This window comes from Protopterus annectens, chromosome 7.part0, assembly GCF_019279795.1.
Source record: "Protopterus annectens isolate FY-2018-M chromosome 7.part0, PAN1.0, whole genome shotgun sequence".
In the NCBI taxonomy this organism is placed as follows: domain Eukaryota; kingdom Metazoa; phylum Chordata; order Ceratodontiformes; family Protopteridae; genus Protopterus; species Protopterus annectens.
In genome coordinates this window covers 1,024,043,513-1,024,069,484 of record NC_056739.1, presented here as the reverse complement: position 1 = coordinate 1,024,069,484, position 25,972 = coordinate 1,024,043,513, and the positions used below count along the sequence as shown (strand labels likewise).

General features: G+C 35.4%; 1 protein-coding gene across 1 annotated transcript in view; it reads right to left on the bottom strand.

Moving 5' to 3' along the window:
* The window catches only part of GLDN (gliomedin), a 333,993-nt gene that overhangs the window by 40,607 nt on the left and 267,414 nt on the right, over positions 1-25,972 (bottom strand). The window contains exon 8 of the mRNA XM_044077573.1: positions 5,455-5,580. Within this exon, the coding sequence (XP_043933508.1) occupies positions 5,455-5,580 (126 nt within the window). The remainder of the gene's footprint in view (positions 1-5,454; positions 5,581-25,972) is intronic.

Genomic DNA, 25,972 nt, shown 5'->3' with positions numbered 1-25,972 from the left:
TAAGAAAGTAATAAAAACATTACTGTGTAAAACCATGGGAAAATCTAGCAGATGAAAAAATTAAAGCTATAAAAATAAGAAGCAAGTGGTGTTATCAGAAATTAGAATGCCAAGATTTTTGTGGAGACTGGTAACAGATAAATTGCCAGCAAAAGGAAATATACCTCATAAGAAGAAAAGCGATTGAATATGTTTACAGTGTCAAAAAGAAGAAACTACTGAATGTTTTTGAAATGTAAGATAGTAAAAAAGTTATGGGGAAAGCCATGTAAAGAATTTTTTTTGAAGATATAAAATAAGTGGATAAAATAAATGTGGAAACAATTAAATAAGGATATTATAGGAGAAGAAGTAAAGAATATGTTAAACGAATCATTAGGTAAAGTGGAATCTTTTACATCCACCTGAACTACCATCAACTCAGGCAGACATTTAACATCTCATCTGAAATATGTTATAACTTCTAAGCTGTAGGGATCCAACACAAATGAATATTAAGATTCTATGTAAATAGAATATTGTACCAGAAAATTATTTTGAAGGGCTTGTCTCTTTCCTGGAAGAATGGACTGGGTGGAATTTTATAAATTATGTTGGCATGGTTGTGATTTTGGGATCTTGGCATTATATGTGGTTTTCATGTCCATTTATCAACCACTTGTGGGTAAAAGTAAATAATTTATTATACTTAATTGCTTCATTTTCTATCCAACATTCATATTTAACTTGGGTATTATGTAAACCTCCTATAATTCCTAAGAAAGTTTTAAAAGAGTTATACTTATCAAGTCTTGTAATACAAGGACTAATTCTACTCATCTGAAATGATGATTTAATAAATAATTCTTGTTTTCCTTTACAGGACTGATGAAATTTATTTTCTTTTTAATAAGCTAAAAAAAAAATTGGTTGCTGAATAGTTAAGATGAACTTAATTCCTTTTTTTGTCGAGAAAGGTGTTTGGGTCAGGAAATTTAATTGCTTCTTGGTGAATAGACCAATAAAGGTATAACTTTGTAAAATAAGAAATAGATATTAAAAAAATATAAATACCTCACAGAAAAAAATGTATTTGGACCTTTGATCTTTTTTAACAATTTGAGATACTTGAGTTTTTTTTTCTGCTGCTAGGTTAATTCAAGACTATCAGGACTATCACTATACAGGAATATAAGGAGAACTCAAAATTGTTACATCTGGATGGGGTACACTCACAAAATCCTCTTAACCTGTAAGCTAAAGAAGCTGGGAAGATATAATGATATGTTTTATCCTCTTTATGTTCTGAAAGAATTTGCATGGTTATATAACAATATTGTCTTACAAAACGTGATCTACTAAAAAAGTTTCCCTTATCAGTTGTAGGGAGAATAAATATCATAAATATGTTTTTTTACTAATGTATCTGTTTTGCATAGCAAATAAATAGCTGTTTCTTATTTTAGCGTTAATGATAGAATCTGTTTTATTTGGAAAATGTCTCTAAAGAGGAATCACAGCATACTCTTTGTGGAAACTATGGTCCAGGATAAAAGAATCTTTGTACATTGGCTTCTGGATATAGAGTAATACATAGCTATTTAATTGTTTACTAACATACATACTAGAAATTTTGGATTGAAATTAAAAGAAAGGAGAAGATAGAACAAATATTTTTTGTGTAATTTAACAGATGTTTTGATTGCATCTAGACAAGATTATCTCTCTGATAAGATACATTTATAACCGATAAAAGACTAAAACTGGGGGTATGGAGGTCATGGGATTCTGGATGGTTCTTCCACTGTCATGATTTAAGATCTTAGATTACATTGCACGTATAAACATATAGCTCTGATGATGAAGCAAGGTCTTTGGATATAAAGCTGGGACGTGAAAATTTTGTTCACAATACTATTTTAATACGTTGAAGTTTAGCTATCCCACCACAGTAAAAGATAATTCTAGACAAATTCATATTGGTAGGCAGTATCAAATCACTAAATAGAATATACTGCTATGAATGCTAAATACCATTAAGCAGTAGAAGCATAAGACTTATAAATAGAGGGCAAAAGATGGATTCAAAATCTAAATTATATTAGAGTGGATCCAGGCAAGGCCTTGTATATTTCAATATATAACTCCTAGAAATAGGGCTGTCCTCACAAATATCTTTTTCTGAGCATATCCTACTCCAGTAGCATCCATACAAGCAATGGAACTTTGAGTACAGAGTGCAGCATCAATTGGGGAGGGGGTATTGCATTCATTGTTGGTAGGGATGCCCTTGTTTAAAAGAAGGGTGGAAGTAAACAGAAAAATCAGTACTCTGAAACATTATAGTAGCAGGGAGAGTTACTAAGAGACATTTTCTTTTATTGGCATCAGAGAATTGACAATGATCAGCATAAAGTTTTAAAAATTATGTCTATGATAATTAAAATTATGTTTTGTAGAACTGTAATTAGCATATAAAATTTTTCTCATGAAACACGGTGGACATATTTTTAGAAATTATGAGTTTAGAGAAACTCACAAAATTCTATATACCTGAACTATAGAGTGCCCCCCCCCCCAAAAAAAAAATGTAGTGATGGGTAGGGTTTGGAGGAATTTTTCTTTCACCTAGCCTCAACTTTATATTCTCCAAAATGTAATAATATAAGTAGGTCCTTTTAGGACAATGTGGATCTTGTGTTATTTTCAGATTACCTGGGCATGAGGCGCAGCCTCTGACTTACTGACAGACCTAAATAATAAGATAAGAACTATTACTGTTGTCCAGGATGAGTGAGTTTCATGCACTCTCCCTGATTTTTCTTTCCTTTACTGTTCACTGTTGGCCGAATATTTTGATGTCTGGATACTGATGGCAAAGAATGAGTTAAAGGGATTATAAAATAGTATCTTGTAGTGTGGAATGATAGAATGGGTTTAGGTATGAAATGGAGGCTCACTTAGTTGCAAACTATATTTTTATAAGAGAGCTCTCATTGTCATCAGATAGCAGCCAAAGGAGGCCTTTATCGTGTATTTTCCTTGGAAGGCAGATTTGTAACTCTAAATGGAGAACAAAGGTTGAATTTTGGTATGGATATTAATGCCAATGTGGAAGAAGATACCAAAGATGTAGAGCTTAGGATAAGATTGTAATAAAAAAGGTGCATGAAAAACCTAGCCAAGTTAGAGTTTTCACTGTATCATACCTAAAAATCCTGTAACACAGGACCATGGGATATATGCACACAAACCCAAAGTGTTTCAGCTATATGCCTTCTGAATGCCCATGAATTTTTTTTCTTTTTTCCTTTTTAAGTGTTTTTGGACAAACTCAGGCCAATAAAGTTAAACCCCTCTAGTGTGGACATGCATATTTCGGCTTTCTTATGATATCGTCAGCACAGCGTAACTGGACTGTTTGGTTATAGTCTAGAAAGACAGAGTCTTTAAACCTAGCTGCTGTCCATAACCATTAAGGTGTCTGTAAAATATCCCAACTAACAACTAAACCAAAAAAGTATAAAGGTCATACAGGCAAACCAATTAGAAAAAAAAAAACAAGAAAAACCTAGCCAAACTAGAGTTTTCACTGTGTGATACCTTAAACCTCCTGTAATAGAGGCCCATGGAGTATATGCAAATGACCCCTTAAGGACATCAAGTGTTTCAACTATATGGCTTCTTCATGTGCATGACTTTTTACTTTTTCTTTTTAAGTCTTTATAAACAGATTCAGGCCAATAAAGCCAAACCCCACTAGCTGTAGACATACACATTTTGTCCTTCTTGACACTTGATGTCCTTAAGGAGTCATTTGTATATATTCCATGGGCCTCTACTACAAGAGGTGTAAGTTATCACACAGAGAAAATCCTATTTTTGGCTAGGTTTTTCTTGTAGTTTTTATCAATTGGTTTGTCTGTGTGACCTTTTTACTTTTTGGTTAAGATTGTATTACAGGTTCTAGCACTAGAGATGATCATATGCAAATTTCTCTACCATCTTAGGTGAGTGGAATTGAAGAAGAAGGGGGAAATGAGTAGGCAAGTGATTAGTTCAAAATGTGGCTGTGAGAATAAAGCCTGTAAACACAGGAAAGTTAAGTGATGCAGGTTAGGGTTTGTTTTCTTTTGCATAAAATCAAAACAATTAAACCAGATAAGTTGCCGTTTATTATTATTTATTCCAGCATTTCAATGTCAGAATACTGTACATAATAATTAGAAAAGGGGACGGAACAGAAATAAAGTTGGATAACCTATTGAAAGTTAATAGGAATCATTAATATCCTTTCGGAAGGTAGTAGGTGTCACTGTTCTAGTGTGGAAAGCCTAGGAGAATTTTGGGGAAGGGTGAAATCAAATATGAATAAACTATATGATGTGATGCAAAAGTAATTGAATGTGTGATAGTGTGAGATAATGTAATTTCTACTGTTAGAGCTTTGGAATGGTTATTTAAATCACTGGAAGAAATATTTTACAATTCAAAGAGTTATATCTAACTGACTTCCTCCATCTTGTGTTTATCCCAACTAAATAAAAATAAAATAATCTCAGTATGATGCTTGCTGTTAATACAACCAGCATACATTTGCTGTGTCAGGTTTAGACATGTTCCTTAAGGGCCATAAATATGCAAGCGTCTCATAAGACCAGAATATATCCTGTGTAAATTCCATTGGAGTTTTCCTAGGCATAGTTCACAGGGAATAGACTTTGGACATACTGGAAAAATTGTATCTTGAGGCTAGAACTAGAATGTTTTGAGATCTCCCAGGGCGAACTGGAATCTGTAACTGGAGAATGGGAAGCCTATTTTTCCCTGTTTAGTCTTCTGCCACTGCACCCCATCAAGAAAATGGGAAGAAGGTGAAATGTCATACATTCTTTAGGATTTGTCTTGTGGACAGCTCCTTTTGCAAACCTTTCCTCAATTTGTGTGAGTCTGAGGGAGGTGCTGCTTCTTTCCTTTTGTTCTTTTTTATATTTTCAATATGCTGTCATCACAAAGCAGTCAGGTACCTGACTTCTTGCATGGATCAAGAATCAACTATGGCATATTGCTGATTCCCAAAAAGGGTGAAATGTATGTGTTTACTGTTTTTTTTTCTGACTGCACTGAGAAACCCTTTGATGCACAACTTGAACCTGTCTGATTCTAATGAGAATCTGCATATAGGTTCTGTGATTCACTGTATTATGAGATATGAGTAGCTACATTGTTTCATAAATTATTTCTTAAAATGTTGATGTCTGTTGTTAATCACTGTTCCCTAACCCTGTATGAGGAAATCAAGGATTGCAACTTTATTTTTTTTCTAGCATATTTGCTGTAAGAATTAAATATTGACATTTCATGTCTGTTCGTGTTTTTTTCCTCATAACCATGACATAATATTTATAGGATTACCATTGCAAATGAAGATATTTGTAATGATATTAAAACATTTCAGAAATGTATAGAACATACCTGAAAAATGCTCCACAACCCAGATTCTTTCATCTGTTTTATAAGACGTTTCCACTAGCCATGCGCCATATGTGCTGTTAATTTTAGCCACTTTGACGGGGTCTCCTACAGATTTAATGATGCAATCTAAAAAAGAAAGTCAATGTTAGCAGTAACACAGCTCTGAAACATACCATACAATAATCAATAATATTCTGTCTGAGACACTCAGTTTTTGCTGAAGCATGATGCTCAATTAGCCTATATATATATATATATATATATATATATATATATATATATATATATATGGGTCTACTACGGTTGATTGAAAACTCACTTAACTGAAAATGAAATTACTAGGACCACTTCACTGAAAGCTCACTTCACTGAAAACTCATTTCTTTGAAACTCATTTCGTTGAAAGTTATAAATGGCCTTTTCCCCACTGTAGTGCGACCCTGAAGTTAGTATATAAAGTAAGGGGTGGAGTGGGAGCAGAGCCCCCCACACTAGGGGGTGTGGGGGCATAGCCCCCCATATATTATAAACATTTTAAACTATACACAGTGATACTTACAAGTGCAATAAATGTTTCCAAAAGAGAATATATAACCAAGATATGTGGGGGGGCTTCGCCCCCACACCTCCCAATGTGGGGGCTGTGCCCCCCCTTACTTTATATACTAACTCCCGGGTCGCACTACAGTGGGGAAAAGGCCATTTATAACTTTCAACAAAATGAGTTTCAGTCAAGTGAGTTTTCAGTGAAGTGAGCTTTCAGTGAAGTGGTCCTAGTACTTTCATTTTCAATCAAGTGAGTTTTCAATCAACTGTAGTAGACCCATATATATATATATATATATATATATATATATATATATATATATATATATATATATATATACACACACATATGTTTGTTTGTGTCTTTCGGCTTTTCCCGGTTAGGTTTCGCCACAGCGGAACTCCGGTCCGCTAATGATTGGCAGTAGAGTTTTACATGCTGGCTTGCCAGGCCTAACGCACAACCTTCAACGAAGGAACGCCCATTCACGCAAGTATATATAGACATACATATATATAGAGAGAGAGAGAGGGAAGCAAATGCCTGTGAACACATTAATGTTTACAAAAGAGAGGTGTAAAGTGGACTTCAGAAGTCATTATGTGACACTGGATTTCAATAGAATACATAATATAATGTAGTTTAAAAGCTTTTGCAGTTAGAATATAAAAGCAGTATAGATCTTTTATCTTTGAAGTGCTCATTCCTATTAAGCATAGGATTTGCAAGTTAGTATAGTTACATTCAAATTCTGTACAAACTCAGGTAGCCATAGACAACAGGAGACTTATTTGTCCCCATTTTAGGGCTTTGAGATAGAGAACTTTCATTTCTAGTAAACAATTAAACAGAGTTTAACATTAAGCATGGAAAGCAAAGCAGAAAATAATATCTGCTTCAAACAACTTCAGACAGTTCTTTTTACATATTTAACTGAATACTAATTGAAATTAGGTGGAATCTTAAAAAAAGTGAAAAAAACACTGTACATAAAATTTACATACTGGAATTTATTCATTCAAATAATAGTCATCCATATCTCTGTTCTAAGAATAGAATGACCCAGAATAATTAGTTCTTTCATGACTATACTGAGAATAGGATTAGTCCCTCATAACATTCTGGAAATCTAGCTTCAAAGCATTGGGAGCATAGCAACGTAGCAATTACTTACTCAGATATTTTACTCTGTACACATCCGAAATATTCCAAGATTCACTTCTAGTTAATTCTTATAATAAATTGTGTAGTTTCTCATTAATTTTGGGTTCTTTCAATATCTCCTTCTTAGTTAGACCTTTTAGAATGCAGTAGAATGAATGAAAGCAAGGCTAGTCCTATTACCACCTAGTGGTATACCCATCAATCATAAACACTAGTGGGAACAAATGAATCTTTCTAGGCCACAGCCCATCAGATATAATTTGGAGATCCAGATTGAATTCAAACAGTATGAGACATTCCCAAAAAATATGAAGCTATGGTTCAATCTCATTCACATCAAACCTCTGACATGTTGAGGGACATTCTAGGAAGTGAGACCTAGCATCCTTAGAAAATAAAAATACGTCAAATGAAATTTCTACTCAAATATTCAAAATCTCTTTCTATGATTCATATATTTAAGCATTCTTCAGGCCCTTTTCTGTAATTCTCTTGACAATCAGCAGCTGAAGGTCACAGACCAATCTGTGATGGACCTTTACTTCATGTGCCGATCTCTTTCTGCCAAATGTTGTAAATTCTATCTCTCTATTACAAGTCTCCCTTTTAATGTGACACAAAATTATCACAGTCTAATTTTAGTTTCCTTAATAAGAGGGGCTTTCTGTCTTCATAATACAGTGACAAGACTCCTATAACTTAGAAATTCACCAGATATGAAGCTTAAATGCTGCTAACAATATTTTCATGTACAGCCTCCTGCCCTATCTTTAAAGTGCAGCCAGTGTTTCAATGTTGCTCTAGTCCTGTCCCAGTGATACACAAACTGATAGGATCTTTTCTCAAATGTTAGTCCATCGGGTTAATATAAGTAGCCAGTACTCTACTCCACAGTTTTGAGCCTTATTTATTGGAACTGAAAAAGTCTGATGATGCGCTGTCTTTCAGTCTCAGAATACCATGCAAGTAAACTCCCCTTGGAGCCAGATAATATCCACTAACAACTCTATCCAAGCAGCCCTGTATTCTACAGCATTCTAGAGAGAGAGAGAGAGAGATAATATTTTAATTTGTGCCACCCAGCAATAATTACCGAATTCAAGGACACCCAAAGCCTTCTTATCCCTCAGTACCACCTTATTCTGTATCACTAGTGGCTTTTCCCTCTGCCACAGAAAAAAAAGGGTCTGCTCTCTTCAGACTAGTACAACAATTTGTCAGGATTAGATAGGAAGGCTTGAAATCATAAAGCACTTGAGTACAAAGATTTGGAGAGTGGAGACTATTTCATCTAATTTGAAGTGAAGAAGTGTCTACATATATAGGAGAGCATTAGTTTTATGAAGTACTTGTCCACATGTGACATGGATTGTGTAATGGAATGCAAGTCTGAGTTTTACACCTAATATGTAAATTATTCTGACTGTATATCATATGATCACAAAACCATATGACTGAGTTTTACAAGATCGAGTCACAGAACATCAAAATGACTTCTCCGCTAGAAGCCAGTATTTTTTGAGATCAGGACTTTGCCCTTTTCCCAATGTATAGTGATCTCAGAGTTTGTATATATAATATGCAGGGTAGTGTGGGGGCACAACCTCTCTTCCTATTCGGTGTGGGGGTCTTGCCCCTTGCAAAAACACTGTTGTTTATGTTGCTGGTTTCCAGAGGAAAAGCTGGTTTGATGATCCATGACTTGATCTTATGCAAGTCGATCATATGGTCTTTCAATCATGTGACGTAGATCCAAATCGATTTTTCTTCCTGCTGTTTCATAGCAGTGAAGTTTCTCAATAACATTTTAGTAGATTCAATATTGAGTGCTATCATGCTGGTTTTATTTATGGTGATGATATAACCAGAGAAGGAGCCCAAGTTATCTAGTAGAGTAAATAACTGGGATAATCCCCATACTGCACCTGTTAAGAAGACCAGGTCATTTGCATGAAGGCCAGTTTCACCTCTAGCTCCCCTACTTAACCCCTTTTACTGCTGAAGTTCTCATTGCCTTAGCCAAAGATTCCAGATAGAGAGTAAACAACAAGAAAGGCAAGAGTGTGTGGACAGCTCTGCCTCAAACTCTTACAGAGAGGAAATTCAGCAGACAATTGCATACTTTTATTTCAGCCACAGATCCTTTGTAGATGCTTTTCAGCAGTTTAATGAAATATTTAAAAAAATATGCAGTCCATGGTCCCAAAGGAAAAGCACCCCCAGACCCTTCAAAGGCCATTTCAGCATCCAGGCTTCCTACCATAAGCAGACACTTCCTCTGTTATCATTAACATTTAAAGATGTGGTCATGCATTTGCCTTCCTAGGTAAATCCACACACTGATCTAAATGTACAGTCTTAGCACAACAGGTGATAGTCTTTTTAACACTGTTACTATTAGAATTTTATAACCTTGGTTCAGCAGTTATATTGGTAAACAGGATTCCAGAGAGCCCTGTGTTCTTCCCGTCTTTTAATATAGGCCACTGTAACAACATTATGCTATGACTTGCAGACCTCCTTGGTTTACACTGCTGCATTTTACAGTCCCATTAACATCTGCAAAATCAACTTCTCCCTTGTTGGTATAGCTATAATGGTATACCCTCAGGGTCTACTGTGTTATACCTAGGAAAAGCCCTAATCATGACTGCCAGACCCTCCTCCTGAATTACAGCAGTCAAATGTGTTGCTTTCTCAGGGGTCAGAGTCAGTAAGGCCAGACCAGTCAGGATTTTTTTTCCATTTCAGAGTTAGTGCAATCTCATCTTGCTCCACATATCAACTCATATCAAAGAGTCTGAATATTTCTAGTATTTCATCCAGACCTTAATTGACTGTGGCACATACTTTTTATCAGCATCCAACCTGGTAGATACCTTTCTGATCTTTGTCTGAAATCAAGTTACTGTTGCTGAGACATCAAAATTCATATGCTTAAGTGCTTTTGATCTATAATCTATTTCTGGTTCTATTAATTTTGTTAGTTGCCCCAGATTTATAACTCAGAAAGTTAGAGTTACCTCTTTACCTTTCACATGCAAAGCTTGTTTTTCTGCTAACCAACCCTATAATTAATTTCAATGGACTCATTTGCTCTGTTAAAATAGAGTGTTACCATACCCTTAAACACATCCTAGCGATTAAGAATCATTAATGGTCTCTGCAGGAAAAAAAAAATAAAAACACTTTTCCCCCAGCCTTCATGCCAGGAAACTGATTTCTAAAATAAAAATAATTACTAAAAGAAGTAGTAAGCCTCCAATGCCTGTGAATGTCCTTTAATCTTTCTTTAACCAAATAATTTTGGCAGCATAGTCTGATATAAAAATTAGGTCAGATTCAAAGTTATAGATGAAATAGGCATGTTCTTTAGTAAGAGCAGAATGTGATGAATTCTGGACTATCTCTTAAAAGCAAGGGAATAACAAGTGTGCAAATCTACTATTCAATTGAAAAGATGCAGTATCACTTAAACATATAATCTGACAGTACCACTGGAAACTCCTGCCTAACCTTGGAATTGCAAAAGCCTTCAGTCCCTCTTGAATATCTCATATCTATGTGACAAAGTCCCATTCACCTGTCAAAATCAAAAGCACTACTCCCATTTAGAAACAACAACAACATCCATCAGTTCAAGCTACTTCATTCTTGGAGAATGCAAACTGAGGCCAGTGTGAAAGAGTCAACCATTTGGTGAACCTTGCCATTAGAGAGTGACTGCCACCTATTTTGGTTCTGAGCCAAAACCCTGAAATGACATCCTTTATGCTCAAGGAGTGCCACCCGTCTCTTCCTGCCTTCTCATTGGGGCATTTCTAAAATTGTATTAACGAATCAATTCATTTTTTTTGTGTTTCCACCTTGAAGATATGTGGCAGCTGAAGGGCTACTGCCAGAGGTCTCTGCTTTCTGATGTAAGCAAATATTTTAGCTACCTTTACAGGAATGGATAATCCATTTATATTTCAAGATAGCATTCTAATCATGCTACTGATTAACATCTTTTGTCTCTAATTGATAACTGTAATATATGGTATGAAGCCATCCTCCTTTCAATCTTGAACCCCTACCTCATATCAAAGTATCAGTTCCAAACAGGCTCTAATTTACTGCATAGATGAACAGCTGCATGGTACCATGGTATTTAAAGGGATTTACTACAGGTACATGCATGCTATTAGTTTGTGTTGCACCTGCTCACTGCCATTTGCACGAAAAAGCAAGTGTTTGAACTCCCACTAGCCTGATCTCTTGTTTCTTGATAGTCCTCACAACACATGACTGTATAAGCTACATAGCCCTACCAGAACCTTAAGCCTAAAGTCCCTGATCACTCCCTAATTATAAAACTCCAACCCACCTCCCTAAACATAAATTCCTTGATCACTCCCAAATCCTAAACCTCCCTTCCTGTTCCCTAACCCTAAAATCTGCCTCCTACTCCATAATCCTAAAATCCTGCTCGCTCGACACTGCTGCTCTCCTGAACTCATATTCATGTTTGTGCATGAGCAGTAGCCCTCATGAACTACAAGACACTTGAGTCCCTGGCTTTGAAAGCGTGGTTCAACTGCTTCACACTTGAGTGCCTGAAGAACACTATATTTAAAGTTATAAAATGTGGCGCACTGCCTAGTTTCTTAATTTAATCATGGCCATGTAACGTGACATTAACAAATATTTGGTATTATTTGCATAGTATTCTGTTGTGTTGGACTTTATTTTTTGCTTGCATATTCCTTTATGTTAATTTGTTGTGTCACTCTGTGTATGTGGGTTTTATTTCTAGGGGACATCTAATGTGACATTATTTACTGACTTGTGAAATTTGGTCAGGGCACCAAGCAAACTACATTAGTGTACAGTGATAGGGGGAGAGCACTGTGTCCTCTGGCTTTCATGTCACAGGATGGGATGCCAGAAGTGAGCTATGTATATTATTTTGTAAGAGCTGTTGGTTTAAGTTTTACCAAATGATGATGACATAATATCGGGGTCTATATTAAGTCTGCAAAAAACCCTTTCAGTGAATGGCTCTTCTCCAAAAGATAACCCGCAAAATCTAACTTCCATGAATGGCCATTTCAGTGAATTTTTTCCTAGGGGGAAAAAATGCTTGGCCATAATCGGGAATTTGCCCTTTTCCCCACTGTAGTGCAATCTCGGATTTAGTATATTTAGTTGGGGGGCAGTGAAGCCCACCACTTTGAAAAGTTTTAAATTTTGTCTGGGTTTAGGCTGGCAAGCATTTTTTCCCCATAGGAAAAAATTTGTTGGAATGGCTGTTTGAGGGAGTTAGATTTCACTGGTTATCTTTCGTCGCACAGTCGTTCGCTTAAAGGAGTTTTCGCAGACGTAATATAGACCCTAATATAGACTGACATTTGAAATAAATATTGAAAAAGTGCTAATTATTTAAGGAGTGGAAATGATGCAGTGTCACACAGATATTGAAAACTGCAAGAGCATTAAGCTCCAATATGGAGGAAACGTAGAGAATGCTACAGCTCAGAAACAGAGTACTTCTACAAGCTGGGTATTAGGAAAATTGCCCAAAAAGTGATGTTGCCGAGTGGAAATTAAGAAAAACTTGCAAAAAGGGAGAGATATGTTTTTATGGAAGACAGAGAATGACCAGGGATGACCAGCAAGGTGTAGGAAATATAAAGCAAATGGTACTTTTCTGAGAAATCAGTTTTGTATGCCAGGAGACGAAAAACACACTAGGTAAAAAAACTGCGAAAACTAGATAAACAAAAATTCCCAACAAGTCTTACAGAGTCCAAAAAACTGTTTAATTAAGTGCTTTTCATTGCCGCTAATATGGCAACTTTTTCAGATTACATAAGAAAAAAATATTTGAACCAGTTTAAATAAAGTATAAACCCATGTGATCCGTAATCAGCTGAGCTGTTACGTGATTGCCACTCATTAATATTAAGTAATTAAAACATTCAAAATAAGCTTTGTTCACTAAACAAATTGCAGCGATCTTAATGCACACTTTCTCTCAGTCATCCCCTTGAAAATAACTACTACTCATCCCACCAAATAGCAAGAAAACATACCGATTTAAAAATTTTTATAAAACCATGAAAAGTTGTTCTTATCATGTATTAATATTGTATTCCACTATTCACTTCAGTCCCCAACTATGGACTATATAACAGAAAAGTAAATCATACACTATCAAAGTCTCCCTTGTGTTTAATATTTTAAACAGTCCAGTAACAAAAATAAGAACAACAAAACTTCAATTATTAAACATGTAACTTTGTATCTGTTAACCTTATGTACTATAACATACTGAACTTACCCTAATTGTCCTAATACTGGCTACATAGGCCAATAATTTCGAACATACCAACCATTTTATTAAATTTAAATGTGTAATGCACATAATAATTTATCTTGTAAAATTTTCAACCCCTCAAAATCAGTAGTTGTGCTTAAAGTTCTAACTAACTAGACTTTTGAGTTTTAAAAGACAAGCGATGTTACGTGCCTCATTCAAGCCTGGTGTTGAAAAGGCATTGAGCCTAATCTGCCAAGCTAACTCACACTCTTCCAGTAACCAATTCACTGGTCCTCCCCTGTTGTTAATCGTAACTCGATCTATTGCTTTAAAGCCAAAAGAATGGTTCTCACGAGCTATGATGTGCCTTGCTAAAGGACTTTCTAACTTCTGTCTCTCTATGGCATAAGTGTGTTCATAAACTCTATTACGTAGTTTACGTTCAGTTTTTCCAACATAAAATGCTGGACATAGTTTACACTTAGCCAAGTAGACAACAAATTTAGAATTGCAGTGAAATTTTTCGCTCAGTCTGTAATTCCTCTTGTTTATGTAAAAGGTTTCTCCTATCTCCATGTGCTTGCACATTCTACAGCACCCACAAGTGGACATACCTACAGTTTTACAAAAAGCCAAACTCTTGTTCCTTTCTACTAAACTTTTAAGGTTGTCTCCCTTCCTGAACACTATGTTGGATAACTGGGCATAGTCGAAGGTGAATGCCTTATCTAATGTAATAAATTCCCAATTTTTATACAGTATAAACCGAATTGTCTCACTGTTGTTGTTAAATGTGGTGATGAAACTCATTCTAAAATCTTTAACAATTCTAGTCTTGTGTGGGTGTTCGAGGAAAGGGAACCCATTGCTAGTTAGTTCCCCGAGGTTACCATCTTGACTAATACTGTCTGGTATGGACCTTTTATTCAGTAGTGGTTCTATCTGACCTGTATGTCTCTTGTGAGTGACTTCCATAATTAATGATTTAATCAGGTCCTCTGGGTAGCCTCGTTGCTGAAACATGTTACCTAAATGAATACATTCAGTGATAAAATCTGTGTCTAAAGAGACCATTCCATCTGCCCTAATCAACTGCCCCTTAACTATAGAACATTTTTGGTGGAAAGGGTGGCAGCTTGAAAAATATGAAGGAATGAATTAGAAAATATCTCCTTTCTATGTATTTTAGACACATACCTGTTGTTAATTATATCCTTCCGTAATTTACAGTCCAAATAATCTATCTCACTTGTGCTGAAGTTAAATGTAAACTTCAAAAATTCTGTAGTAGAATTTAAGTAGTTGACAAATGCCTGTGCTTGTGATAGATTTCCTTTAAAAATAACAAAAATATCGTCCAAAAAGCGTGTGTAAAACAATAGGCTCACCTTGTGGTCACTGTTGGTGAAAATGTATGTCTTCTCCCAGAATACCATAACTAAATTGACAAAACTGGCACCACATGGGAGCCCATGGCCACACCATGCTTCTGCAGATAATGTACATTGTTAAATAAAAAGAAATTGTTCGTTAAAATAATATCCAATAAAATTTCCACTGTGTGTATCTCCTGTACAGGGGCGTTCTTGGACTTTAACATAAGGCTTACCCATTCTATGCCTTCAAGTTGTGGAATTGATGTAAACAAATCTTTGACGTCAATAGTCAAGAAGTTCAACTCTGGGTCGAATCTAAGGCTGTTAATTTTGTCCAAGAACGACCAGGAGTCTTTACAAATATGTGGTTCTGACACCAGGTATTATTTCAAAATTGTGTCAACTACTTTAGCACAAGGGTAGGTGATGGACCCTCTTCCATCAATAAGGGGTCTCATAGGTGGGTCCCTTAGGTCTTTATGGACCTTGGGGATACCAAAAAGTACCGGGATCTTGGGCCATGGAAGTGTGATGAAGTTAAAGGTATCAATGTCAATTATAGATTCAATAAACAAATCATTGAAGTAGTTTTTGATATGACTGTAAGCTATATTAACTTCGTTTAGTGAGACTTCAGCATAAGCATCACTGAGTAACAGAGAAAACATCTTCTTGTTGTAATCTGTTATGTCAAAAATAGCTACCCCTCCACCCTTATCTGGTTTTAACACCCTAACAGAAGAATTCCTCAACAGTTGTAACATTTGTTTTTCGTGTGTAGTCATGTTAGAGTTCTTATTAGAACTGACTCTTGTTAAATAGTGTCTAAAGTTCAGTTCACACACTTGTTTGAATATTCTCAGTGTTGGGTGTAATGGTGGGTTAAAGGTGCTTGGCACTCTAAACTTCTGGTTGTTATTGGCGACCATCTTCCCAAGCAAAACTTCAGGATTTAATTTTTTCACAAATGACAAATGTACATTAAGATCGCTACAATTTGTGTACCGAACGAAGCTTATTGTTACAGCTGTTGAGGAATTCTTCTGTTAGGGTGTTAAAACCAGATAAGGGTGGAGGGGTAGCTATTTTTGACATAATAGATTACAACAAGAAGATGTTTTCTCTGTTACTCAGTGATGCTTATGCTGAAGTCTCACTAAATGAAGTTAATATAGCTTACAGTCATATCAAAAACTACTTCAATGATTTGTTTATTGAATCTATAATTGACATTGATACCTTTAACTTCATCACACTTCCATGGCCCAAGATCCCGGTACTTTTTGGTATCCCCAAGGTCCATAAAGACCTAAGGGACCCACCTATGAGACCCCTTATTGATGGAAGAGGGTCCATCACCTACCCTTGTGCTAAAGTAGTTGACACAATTTTGAAATAATACCTGGTGTCAGAACCACATATTTGTAAAGACTCCTGGTCATTCTTGGACAAAATTAACAGCCTTAGATTCGACCCAGAGTTGAACTTCTTGACTATTGACGTCAAAGATTTGTTTACATCAATTCCACAACTTGAAGGCATAGAATGAGTAAGCCTTATGTTAAAGTCCAAGAACGCCCCTGTACAGGAGATACACACAGTGGAAATTTTATTGGATATTATTTTAACGAACAATTTCTTTTTATTTATCGATGTACATTATCTGCAGAAGCATGGTGTGGCCATAGGCTCCCATGTGGTGCCAGTTTTGCCAATTTAGTTATGGTATTCTGGGAGAAGACATATATTTTCACCAACAGTGACCACAAGGTGAGCCTATAGTTTTACACACGCTTTTTGGACGATATTTTTGTTATTTTTAAAGGAAATCTATCACAAGCACAGGCATTTGTCAACTACTTAAATTCTACTACAGAATGTTTGAAGTTTACATTTAACTTCAGCACAAGTGAGATAGATTATTTGGACTGTAAATTACGGAAGTATATAATTAACAACAGGTATGTGTCTAAAATACATAGAAAGGAGACATTTTCTAATTCATTCCTTCATATTTTTCAAGCTGCCACCCTTTCCACCAAAAACGTTCTATAGTTAAAGGGCAATTGATTAGGGCAGATGGAATGGTCTCTTTAGACACAGATTTTAGCACTGAATGTATTCATTTAGGTAACATGTTTCAGCAACGAGGCTACCCAGAGGACCTGATTAAATCATTAATTATGGAAGTCACTCACAAGAGACATACAGGTCAGATAGAACCACTACTGAATAAAAGGTCCATACCAGACAGTATTACTCAAGATGGTAACCTCGGGGAACTAACTAGCAACGGGTTCCCTTTCCTCAAACACCCACACAAGACTAGAATTGTTAAAGATTTTAGAATGGGTTTCATCACCACATTTAACAACAACAGTGAGACAATTCGGTTTATACTGTATAAAAATTGGGAATTTATTACATTAGATAAGGCATTCACCTTCGACTATGCCCAGTTACCCAACATAGTGTTCAGGAAGGGAGACAACCTTAAAAGTTTAGTAGAAAGGAACAAGAGTTTGGCTTTTTGTAAAACTGTAGGTATGTCCACTTGTGGATGCTGTAGAATGTGCAAGCACATGGAGATAGGAGAAACCTTTTACATAAACAAGAGGAATTACAGACTGAGCGAAAAATTTCACTGCAATTCTAAATTTGTTGTCTACTTGGCTGTGTAAATTATGTCCAGCATTTTATGTTGGAAAAACTGAACGTAAACTACGTAATAGAGTTTACAAACACACATGCCATAGAGAGACAGAAGTTAGAAAGTCCTTTAGCAAGGCACATCATAGCTCATGAGAACCATTCTTTTGGCTTTAAAGCAATAGATCGAGTTACGATTAACAACAGGGGAGGGCCAGTGAATTGGTTACTGTAAGAGTGTGAGTTAGCTTGGCAGATTAGGCTCAATGTCTTTTCAATACCAGGCTTGAATGAGGCATGTAACATCGCTTGTCTTTTAAAACTCAAAAGTCTAGTTAGATAGAACTTTAAGCACAACTACTGATTTTGAGGGGTTGAAAATTTTACAAGATAAATTATTATGTGCATTACACGTTTAAATTTAACAAAATGGTTGGTATGTTCGAAATTATTGGCTCATGTAGCCAGTATTAGGACAATTAGGGTAAGTTCAGTACGTTATAGTACAATGATAAGGTTAACAGCTACAAAGTTACATGTTTAATAATTGAAGTTTTGTTGTTCTTAGGTTTGTTACTGGACTGTTTAAAATATTAAACACAAGGGAGACTTTGATAGTGTATGATTTACTTTTCTGTTATATAGTCCACAGTAGGGGACTGAAGTGAATAGTGGAATACAATATTAATACATGTTAAGAACAACTTTTCATGGTTTTATACGAATTTTTAAATCGGTATGTTTTCTTGCTATTTGGTGGGATGAGTAGTAGTTATTTTCAAGGGGATGACAAAGAGAAAGTGTGCATTAAGATCGCTGCAATTTGTGTAGCGAATGAAGCTTATTTTGAATGTTTTAATTACTTAATATTAATGAGTGGCAATCACGTAACAGCACAGCTGATTACAGATCACATGGTTTTATTCTTTTTTTAAACTGGTTCAAATATTTTTTTCTTATGTAATCTGAAGAAGTTGCTGTATTAGCAGCAACGAAAAGCGCTTAATTAAACAGTTTTTCGGACTCTGTAAGACTTGTTGGGACTTTTTGTATGCCAGGAGAAACACACTAAGGGAATAAAGATATAGAAAAAATGTGCATCTGCTGATAAAAAAGAACTGCACCTTATTTCTCCCTCTACCTCCCCCCATTCTTTCTATACTCTTATTTCTCTTACCACATCATCTTCCCTATTACAGTATAAGCATCAATAATATCAACATCCTTAATTTATTCAGGGAAACAGGATTGCTTTATCCTATCTATCATTCCTAAAGTATCGGATCATGGGGTGAATCTTATCTGTTTGTTGCATAATGCTGTATGCTTATTGGAGCTTTTCTCCCTGGTCATTCTCTGTAAATTGGCATAATAGCCCAGTTGGAATTGCCCAGCAATCAAATGCAATCAAATGCAATGAAATAAATAAAATGAATCCTGAAACTAATGTATATAAATATCTAATGGCATGAAAATTAAGCTTCAAGGGGATATCTGCTGGTTACTTGATGGAGGTTGTAATGGGAATACCTTGACATAAATCATATTTATTTATTTGTTTATTCTGTTTCTTTGCATGATATACATGCCTTGGTTTATCTTTCAGGGCAAGATATTTTAAAGTAAGCACTTAAGGTAAAGCAAGCTTGGAAAATCTAGGTAAAGATCTGACTGACAAATAAAAAAGAAAGAGAAGAAACTGGCTGGAGTTTAACCTGTCTCATCAATGAGAATTAAAATGTAAATATTTATTTAGAACTGAAACAGCAAATTATATAGAACTGTATGCAAAGTTATTCTGCATCATCAAAACCAAATACACATTTCATATGGATTGTTCTTGGGCCTGCCCATGTATCTGGTTAATGATTAAATAAAATAGTTACTGAATTTTGTCAGTAAAAAGTTAGTCACGATTGGTGAGTAGCAGAAATGGCTTAAACTACATTCTACGTAGTTTTTGGCTAGAAAAGAATTAGAGGCTGTGACTTAATGATGGACAGCCTAGGAAGTGTGCTAAATGTGTGTATGTGTGTCTGTGTGAGCGTGCAGGTTTGTGATGACAACACTAACAAAGTGTATTGCTTGTAATGACTTAATAGGTCACAGTAAAGAAATGTGTTAGTTGTTTCCCTTCTGAATCATCAGTGTACAATCAGTTGTAAAACTACTGCTCCATTACAACTGATTTAGAAATACAGTACATTCCACATGTGAAAAACATGACGGGTATTTCTGTAGGGCTATGTCCCACGCATCCTCAGTGTGAGAGGTAAGACCTCTCACAGTTATAAATCAGCTCCACTTTTGCAGATCAGTAGGGTTGTACAACAGCAGGGAAAAGAGAAACTCCTCAAACAGAGCAAAGCTTTTCGCACACATTCAGCACTCCTTCAAAGAGCAATAGATTAATGGGTGATAAACAGTAAATTCAACCAATTTTGTAGGCAGTTAGAACTAAATCAGCTGGTTTTCAAGCAGTTGTAGGGAAAATGAGTCAGACATTCCTATAGAAGTTATACGCAAAGTGTTACCTGTACAAATTCTGTCTATTCTTTGTAAAATTAAAGCAAGCATGTACTGGCTTGCACTGGAGTTGAACTGAACAGTCCTTAAAGAATGAGTGATCAGTATAGTGGGAATGCAAAAGACTGCAGACAACTAGACGTTAAGACAGCAGTCCTTCACTACATTTAAAATATTGCCGTACAAAGTTTATATGTGTGGAGCAAAGTATTTTTCCTTAACCGATCCAGTTCTTCACCTTCCTGCGTGTGTGATATTAAGTCCACTGTTTAGTGTTAAGCACAGATTAATAGGCAATTTGGTTAACCTCATATCTTTAACCCCTAGTCCAACAAATTAGCTCAACATTCAGCACTGATGATGTTTGCTCTTCACATCTTGCTAGCTTCATGACTCCATTGTCACTAGCTGCAGTGACTTATATAGCCATCCATGTTAGGAAATCAAATGCTTCTTTTGCCTGACCAGTTATTCCATCAAGTCCAATGGATACCTCATAGTTTTTAACACGTATGTCATAGTCCTGAGATAAAAGTATTAATAGTTTTGCCAATAATGCAAATGTAGTGACAGGCATTTTTTGAAAGTGCTGTGGCAGAGAAGGCTGTTCTCATGTTCTACTAACTTCAAACTTACGAATGTCTTTTGAAAAGAATAATTTCATATGTAGAGAAAACATTGTTCTGCATTGTCAAAGTCTCAAAAATTGTATTCAGAATAACTGGAAAAGCAGGTGCACATGATTTCAATTTTAAATAGATCTGCTAGTAAAAAATGGCACAGGCTAACAGATGATGTTATACAACTGCAAACACATTCTCAACACTGAGAATAACCCTTCCCAGAAAAAAAGATTCTACCAGTAGGAGGTGAGTTTGTACAATTTAATGCATATTGAAACAAATTATTTTTGTTTTGTCTCATTAAAAGATGAAACACAGTCTTGCAGCTCACTGTACAGCATAAGATCGGGGGTAAAGGGGACTCTCTCTTAGCTCATTTAGGTGCTGTAAGAACCAAATGATTTCTGGAGAATCTCAGAAATTCCATGCCTGTAAACTTGCAATTTCCTCCAGCAGATCTGTGTGCTTTTACATTAAGAAAGACTCCTTTTTCATTGTCTGTGTGTGTGTGTTGTGTGTGTGTGTGTGTGTGTGTGTGTGTGTGTGTGTGTGTGTGTGTGTGTGTGTGTGTGTGTGTGTGTGTGTGCGTGTGTGTGTGTTTATGTGTATGTGCACATGCAGTAGGTTAATGAAATGAGCTGTGAAAAAGTTATTCCTGTTAATACTCTGTGACTGTCCTGGGTGTGATGCCCTTATTATTATTATTATTATTATTATTACTATTATTATTATTATTACTATTATTATTATTATTATTATTATTATTATTATTATTATTATTATTCCCCATTTACATAGTGTGTGACACTGAGCACGTCATTTGACCAATCACAGCTTCACAATTGTCCTTAAACTGATTAGGTGCAAATATTTTTTTAATTAGCAGGTAAGTATATACATTCGTGCACACATTCTATAAAGTTGTCTTCCCTGCATCCTTGCAGAATCTATGGCAGGTATGGTAGACTTGACAGTATAAATCAGTGCTGTAAATAGACCGTAGTGCTAAGTTTGATTGCTACAATATTTGCTTGCATGCCAAGTAAATTACCTGTTTTTATGTTTCATCTTTGTAACTGGATAAGACCCTGATAAGATATAGATGCCTATTTACTGAAGTAATGCAGAAGCTTTGGTCTGGTTATGAAACTTGCTCATGACGTGATAAGGGTAATGTACTGTGTCAGTGTCTCAAGTCAGTGCTAATGCTATTAGTGACTGTACTCAGCTATATAATGCATGTGTTATACATAATAATACATTATGCTTCAGAATGATAAACATGATCTTGCTATAATGAGGTACTGAGATATGGAAATTGCTGCAACAAACACCCTTATTACAAAGATCATATGTAGGAACCTCACAATAACAAAGTAAAACAACAGTTGCACACTCATAGAAAACACTGCAAAGCCGAATTAAAAAAAATTCTTATCAGAAACAAAATGATGTGGCAGAGAGAATGCATAGAGTGTACTGCAATGTGCCCATCACCATTTTGTCTCTGAGTAGTACATAACAATGTTTATTTTTATTTAAGGGTATTTATATGCCCCATATCCTAGGCATTTTGCCTAAAAGCAAAACAACAAATGTCAAAGGGAAGGAAATTCAAAGTAAAACTGCAGGAGATTTGAATTCAAATATAAAATTAAAAAAAAATAATAATACATAGAGGGCCAGAAAGGGCACACAAGGATAAAGGGTTGCACTTTCCAGTGATGGACCCCAGCTATTCAGGACATCATATGAGGAGCTCATCTGATCAATACAGAACATGAGCAGTTTACCAACTGAATGCATCACTTGAAGTTAAAGGAAACACTTGAAAGTTCCATGTACTATGAAAAATTATGATCGGGTAGATGATCATAAAGTTATATTGTTTTGTATAAGAGAAATGTTTTGCAAGAAATTCACATCTTGTGTTTTGCTGTCTATGTGAATTCTGTGGAATTAATTTCTTGAACATACAACTAATTATGATCAGCAGCCTGTTTGTAATTTTTTGTGTTTGGTGTTGCCTGGTGTTATTGAATGGTTATATTCATGGTTTTCCCATCACATTCTGCATATCAAGTGGGATAGTGCAGTATTTGGGGACATAAACAGGGACGACTTGGAGACAGTAATATTGTGATTAGCTTAGTTTGTATCATCATTTAATTCACACACTTTTTAAAGAAATGTCATGGTACCAGTGCAAGTAAAATAGAAACATATAGCATATCACATCATGTATTACACACCACAAACATACTTCTTTACTTCTTAGTACAACAATTCTGAACAAAGTCAAAAATAATGTGGTGGGGGTCAAAGGCCCAAATCAGGGACAATTTTTTAATATTGCTCTTATAAATGTAGAAAGTCAGCAGAATAACAGGTTTTGCATATTATACATTTTGTGAATGGCATAGGAATGGCATAAAGCCTGAAACTCAAATGCCTGTCATCATTTAGTGACTTCAGTCCTGAATGATTTGCCAGAAAACCACAAATTTTATGAGAAACAAACCAGAAATATGCAAACTCAGGAGCATTCAGCAAAATCAGGAATGGTTGAGAGTTATGTGATGTCAACTTGTTTCACATAAACAGTAGCTAGTCCACAAGTATTTCAACTTGTTTCACACAAATGCACATTGTTCCTATGAAGCCCTGTGGTTAATTTAACAAACACCAAGAAGAAAAGTTACTTTCATCTAAAAACAGCCCCAGCCCATCAATTATAGCCACTTCGTTGCATGTATCTCATCTAGCTGTGATAACTGAATAATATCTTTTAACCTCAGGACAAAAATTACAGAAAAAAATAATAAATGAGAGACAAAAGGCCCCGAACTAGAGACAGAATTTAAATATTGCCATTATATACTATTTGCTACAATAACAACATCTATATTGACATGTGCTTTCTGAAAGATATGAAGTCTGAAACCCAAATGTTTGTCATTAATTAATTACTGCAGTCCTCGGTGATTTGTCAGAAAAAATATGAGGAAAAGATCAAAAATAAGCAGAGTCAAAGACAGTCTACAAAAATCAGGGACAGTTTTAATTTACTTTCACACAAACAGTACTAAAAGTTTATTTCATACAAATTTACAGTAGTCTTGTAAAGGTAGAATGTAATCTGAACAAATGACAAAAGGATAAGTTGCTTTCATCCACAGCCAGACTCCTTTTCTATTTAGCAACTGCACTCTTCAATGATTTGGCAGAAAACCTCAACTTTAATGAAGTACAATCCAAGAATATGAGCCAAAGTCAGGAACAGTTTCAACATGGTTTCCTTATAAACAAAGCACAACCAACCTCCATGCAAGTGTGGCAAGGTGCACAGCCAACAAGAAACATAAAAAACAAAATATGACTCTCACTCAAGTGATGTGAATAAGATTTATTTAAGTCACATAAAAGCCAGCAGACCAGTTTTGGCACAAGCCTTCTTCAGTGCAAATCAGAAAAACAAAACAAAACAAAAAAGCGTCAAATATTTATTAATTAATCAGTCTGCATATAAATGCAGATAGCATCCAAAAGTTCTTCCCAAAAAAGTGTTACACAGCCAATCATAATGCATCATTCAAACCATTAACAATCCAAGTACATTTCTTGTGATTTAAAATGTAATGACATCCCAACTTATTAAAACTATGGAAACACATTCTGTCAATAGCAATAAACCTAAAACTAGCTGCAGGATGTCTGATCATATGTTTATATAAAGAATTGGAAGTACAACAACTTTTGATATCACTAAAATGTTCAAAAATCCATGTTTTAAATTGGTGGGATGTTCACCCATTCTGATACACATGTGCTAAAAGATCTAATATCAAAAACACAGCAAGTGTTAGCAGAAGAGAATTGTTTCATTTTTAAACTGCTTTACAAGCTAAACAATAATCACAAGGGTAACAAGCCCTCAAGTGGTGACTTATCCAGAGTTCATTGTCTATATAGTCCAACAGGTGTACTCTTCTTATAATGGTTGAGTTGATTGCCTATTCTATTACATCTAAACAAAATTGGCATCTAGATGGAAACAAATCTAGCAACTTCCTTTCTGATAAAAGAATATCCCAATCTTTGGATATTAAATTTTAAAAGGCTGAATGGTTGCTTCCAAAAGTAGTAACAAATCTAAGACTAGAATTCTGCTGTCTTGTTCTACTGTATTTTAGTGTTTCAGATCTACTAACACTGTAAAACCAAAGAAGCGTTCGCAGCAACTCAGTAACCAAAAAAAATGTACACAAACCAGCTCACACCACTCGCTATGTAGTCATGGGAACACCGGTAAAACTTCTTCAATGTTAACCAAGGTACCAAACAATCACTTTGCACAAACAATAGCAGCAGCCCGCTTTGAGCATAAAAATCCAGAATTTATTTTAAAACACTGTCCAACTGAACAAATAGTTCAGCACTTTCACCTGCTCACAATGCAGGCTTCATCAGAACTGAATTACTTCATTCCTTAAACCCAGTTTACATAACCTTTTTGGCACCAAAATGTGCACTCACATTTAAAATCGTAAGTGGGTTATTCGAGGATAGAGGTTATGATTTAAAAATGATGAATAAAGTAAAAAAACAAGTAGTCAAGGGATGGGGGACTATTTATAACCCTTTATTAGGGTTGGCTTATAAAAATTCCAACTACAATTGTGTGATAAATAATATTACCCCTAAGTCTATCAATTTAAGTAGAGCCTGTATACTAGAGTACGGTCCACATACATTTAAAATTAAGGAAATTTTAAATAGAAATTGGATTATCATTCAGGCTGATTCATATGTGTCTAAGATAGTAGGAAATAGACCCTTATTTGTTAATAAAATGGGTCCAAACATTAAAAGAATTTTGGAGAAAGGTCCAATACAAGTTTATAATACTTCTATGCATACACATAAATGTGGTCATTGCAATTGGTGTTATTTGATTAACACCGATGAAGGTGTAAGATTAGATAACGTTACTAGGACCTATATTAAATTTAGACAAGGAAATTGCAGAACCAAATTTGTGGTTTATATTGCATTATGTGGTTCCTGTCCAGCCTTCTATATAGGAAAGACGGAGAGGCAGTTAAATAAGTGCATTTATGACCACATGTATTGTATAAAAAGAGGGGACAAAAAGAATGCCCTATACAGACATGTTAACCAGTTCGGTTCGGACCATCGTTTCACGTTTGGTATTATTGATATCATTAGATCTGACCCCAGAGGGGGTGATAGTAAAGGGGATTTATCCTTACGTGAAATGTGGTGGCAATTATTTATGGATGCCTCTGTGGCAACTGGCCTGAATGACAAT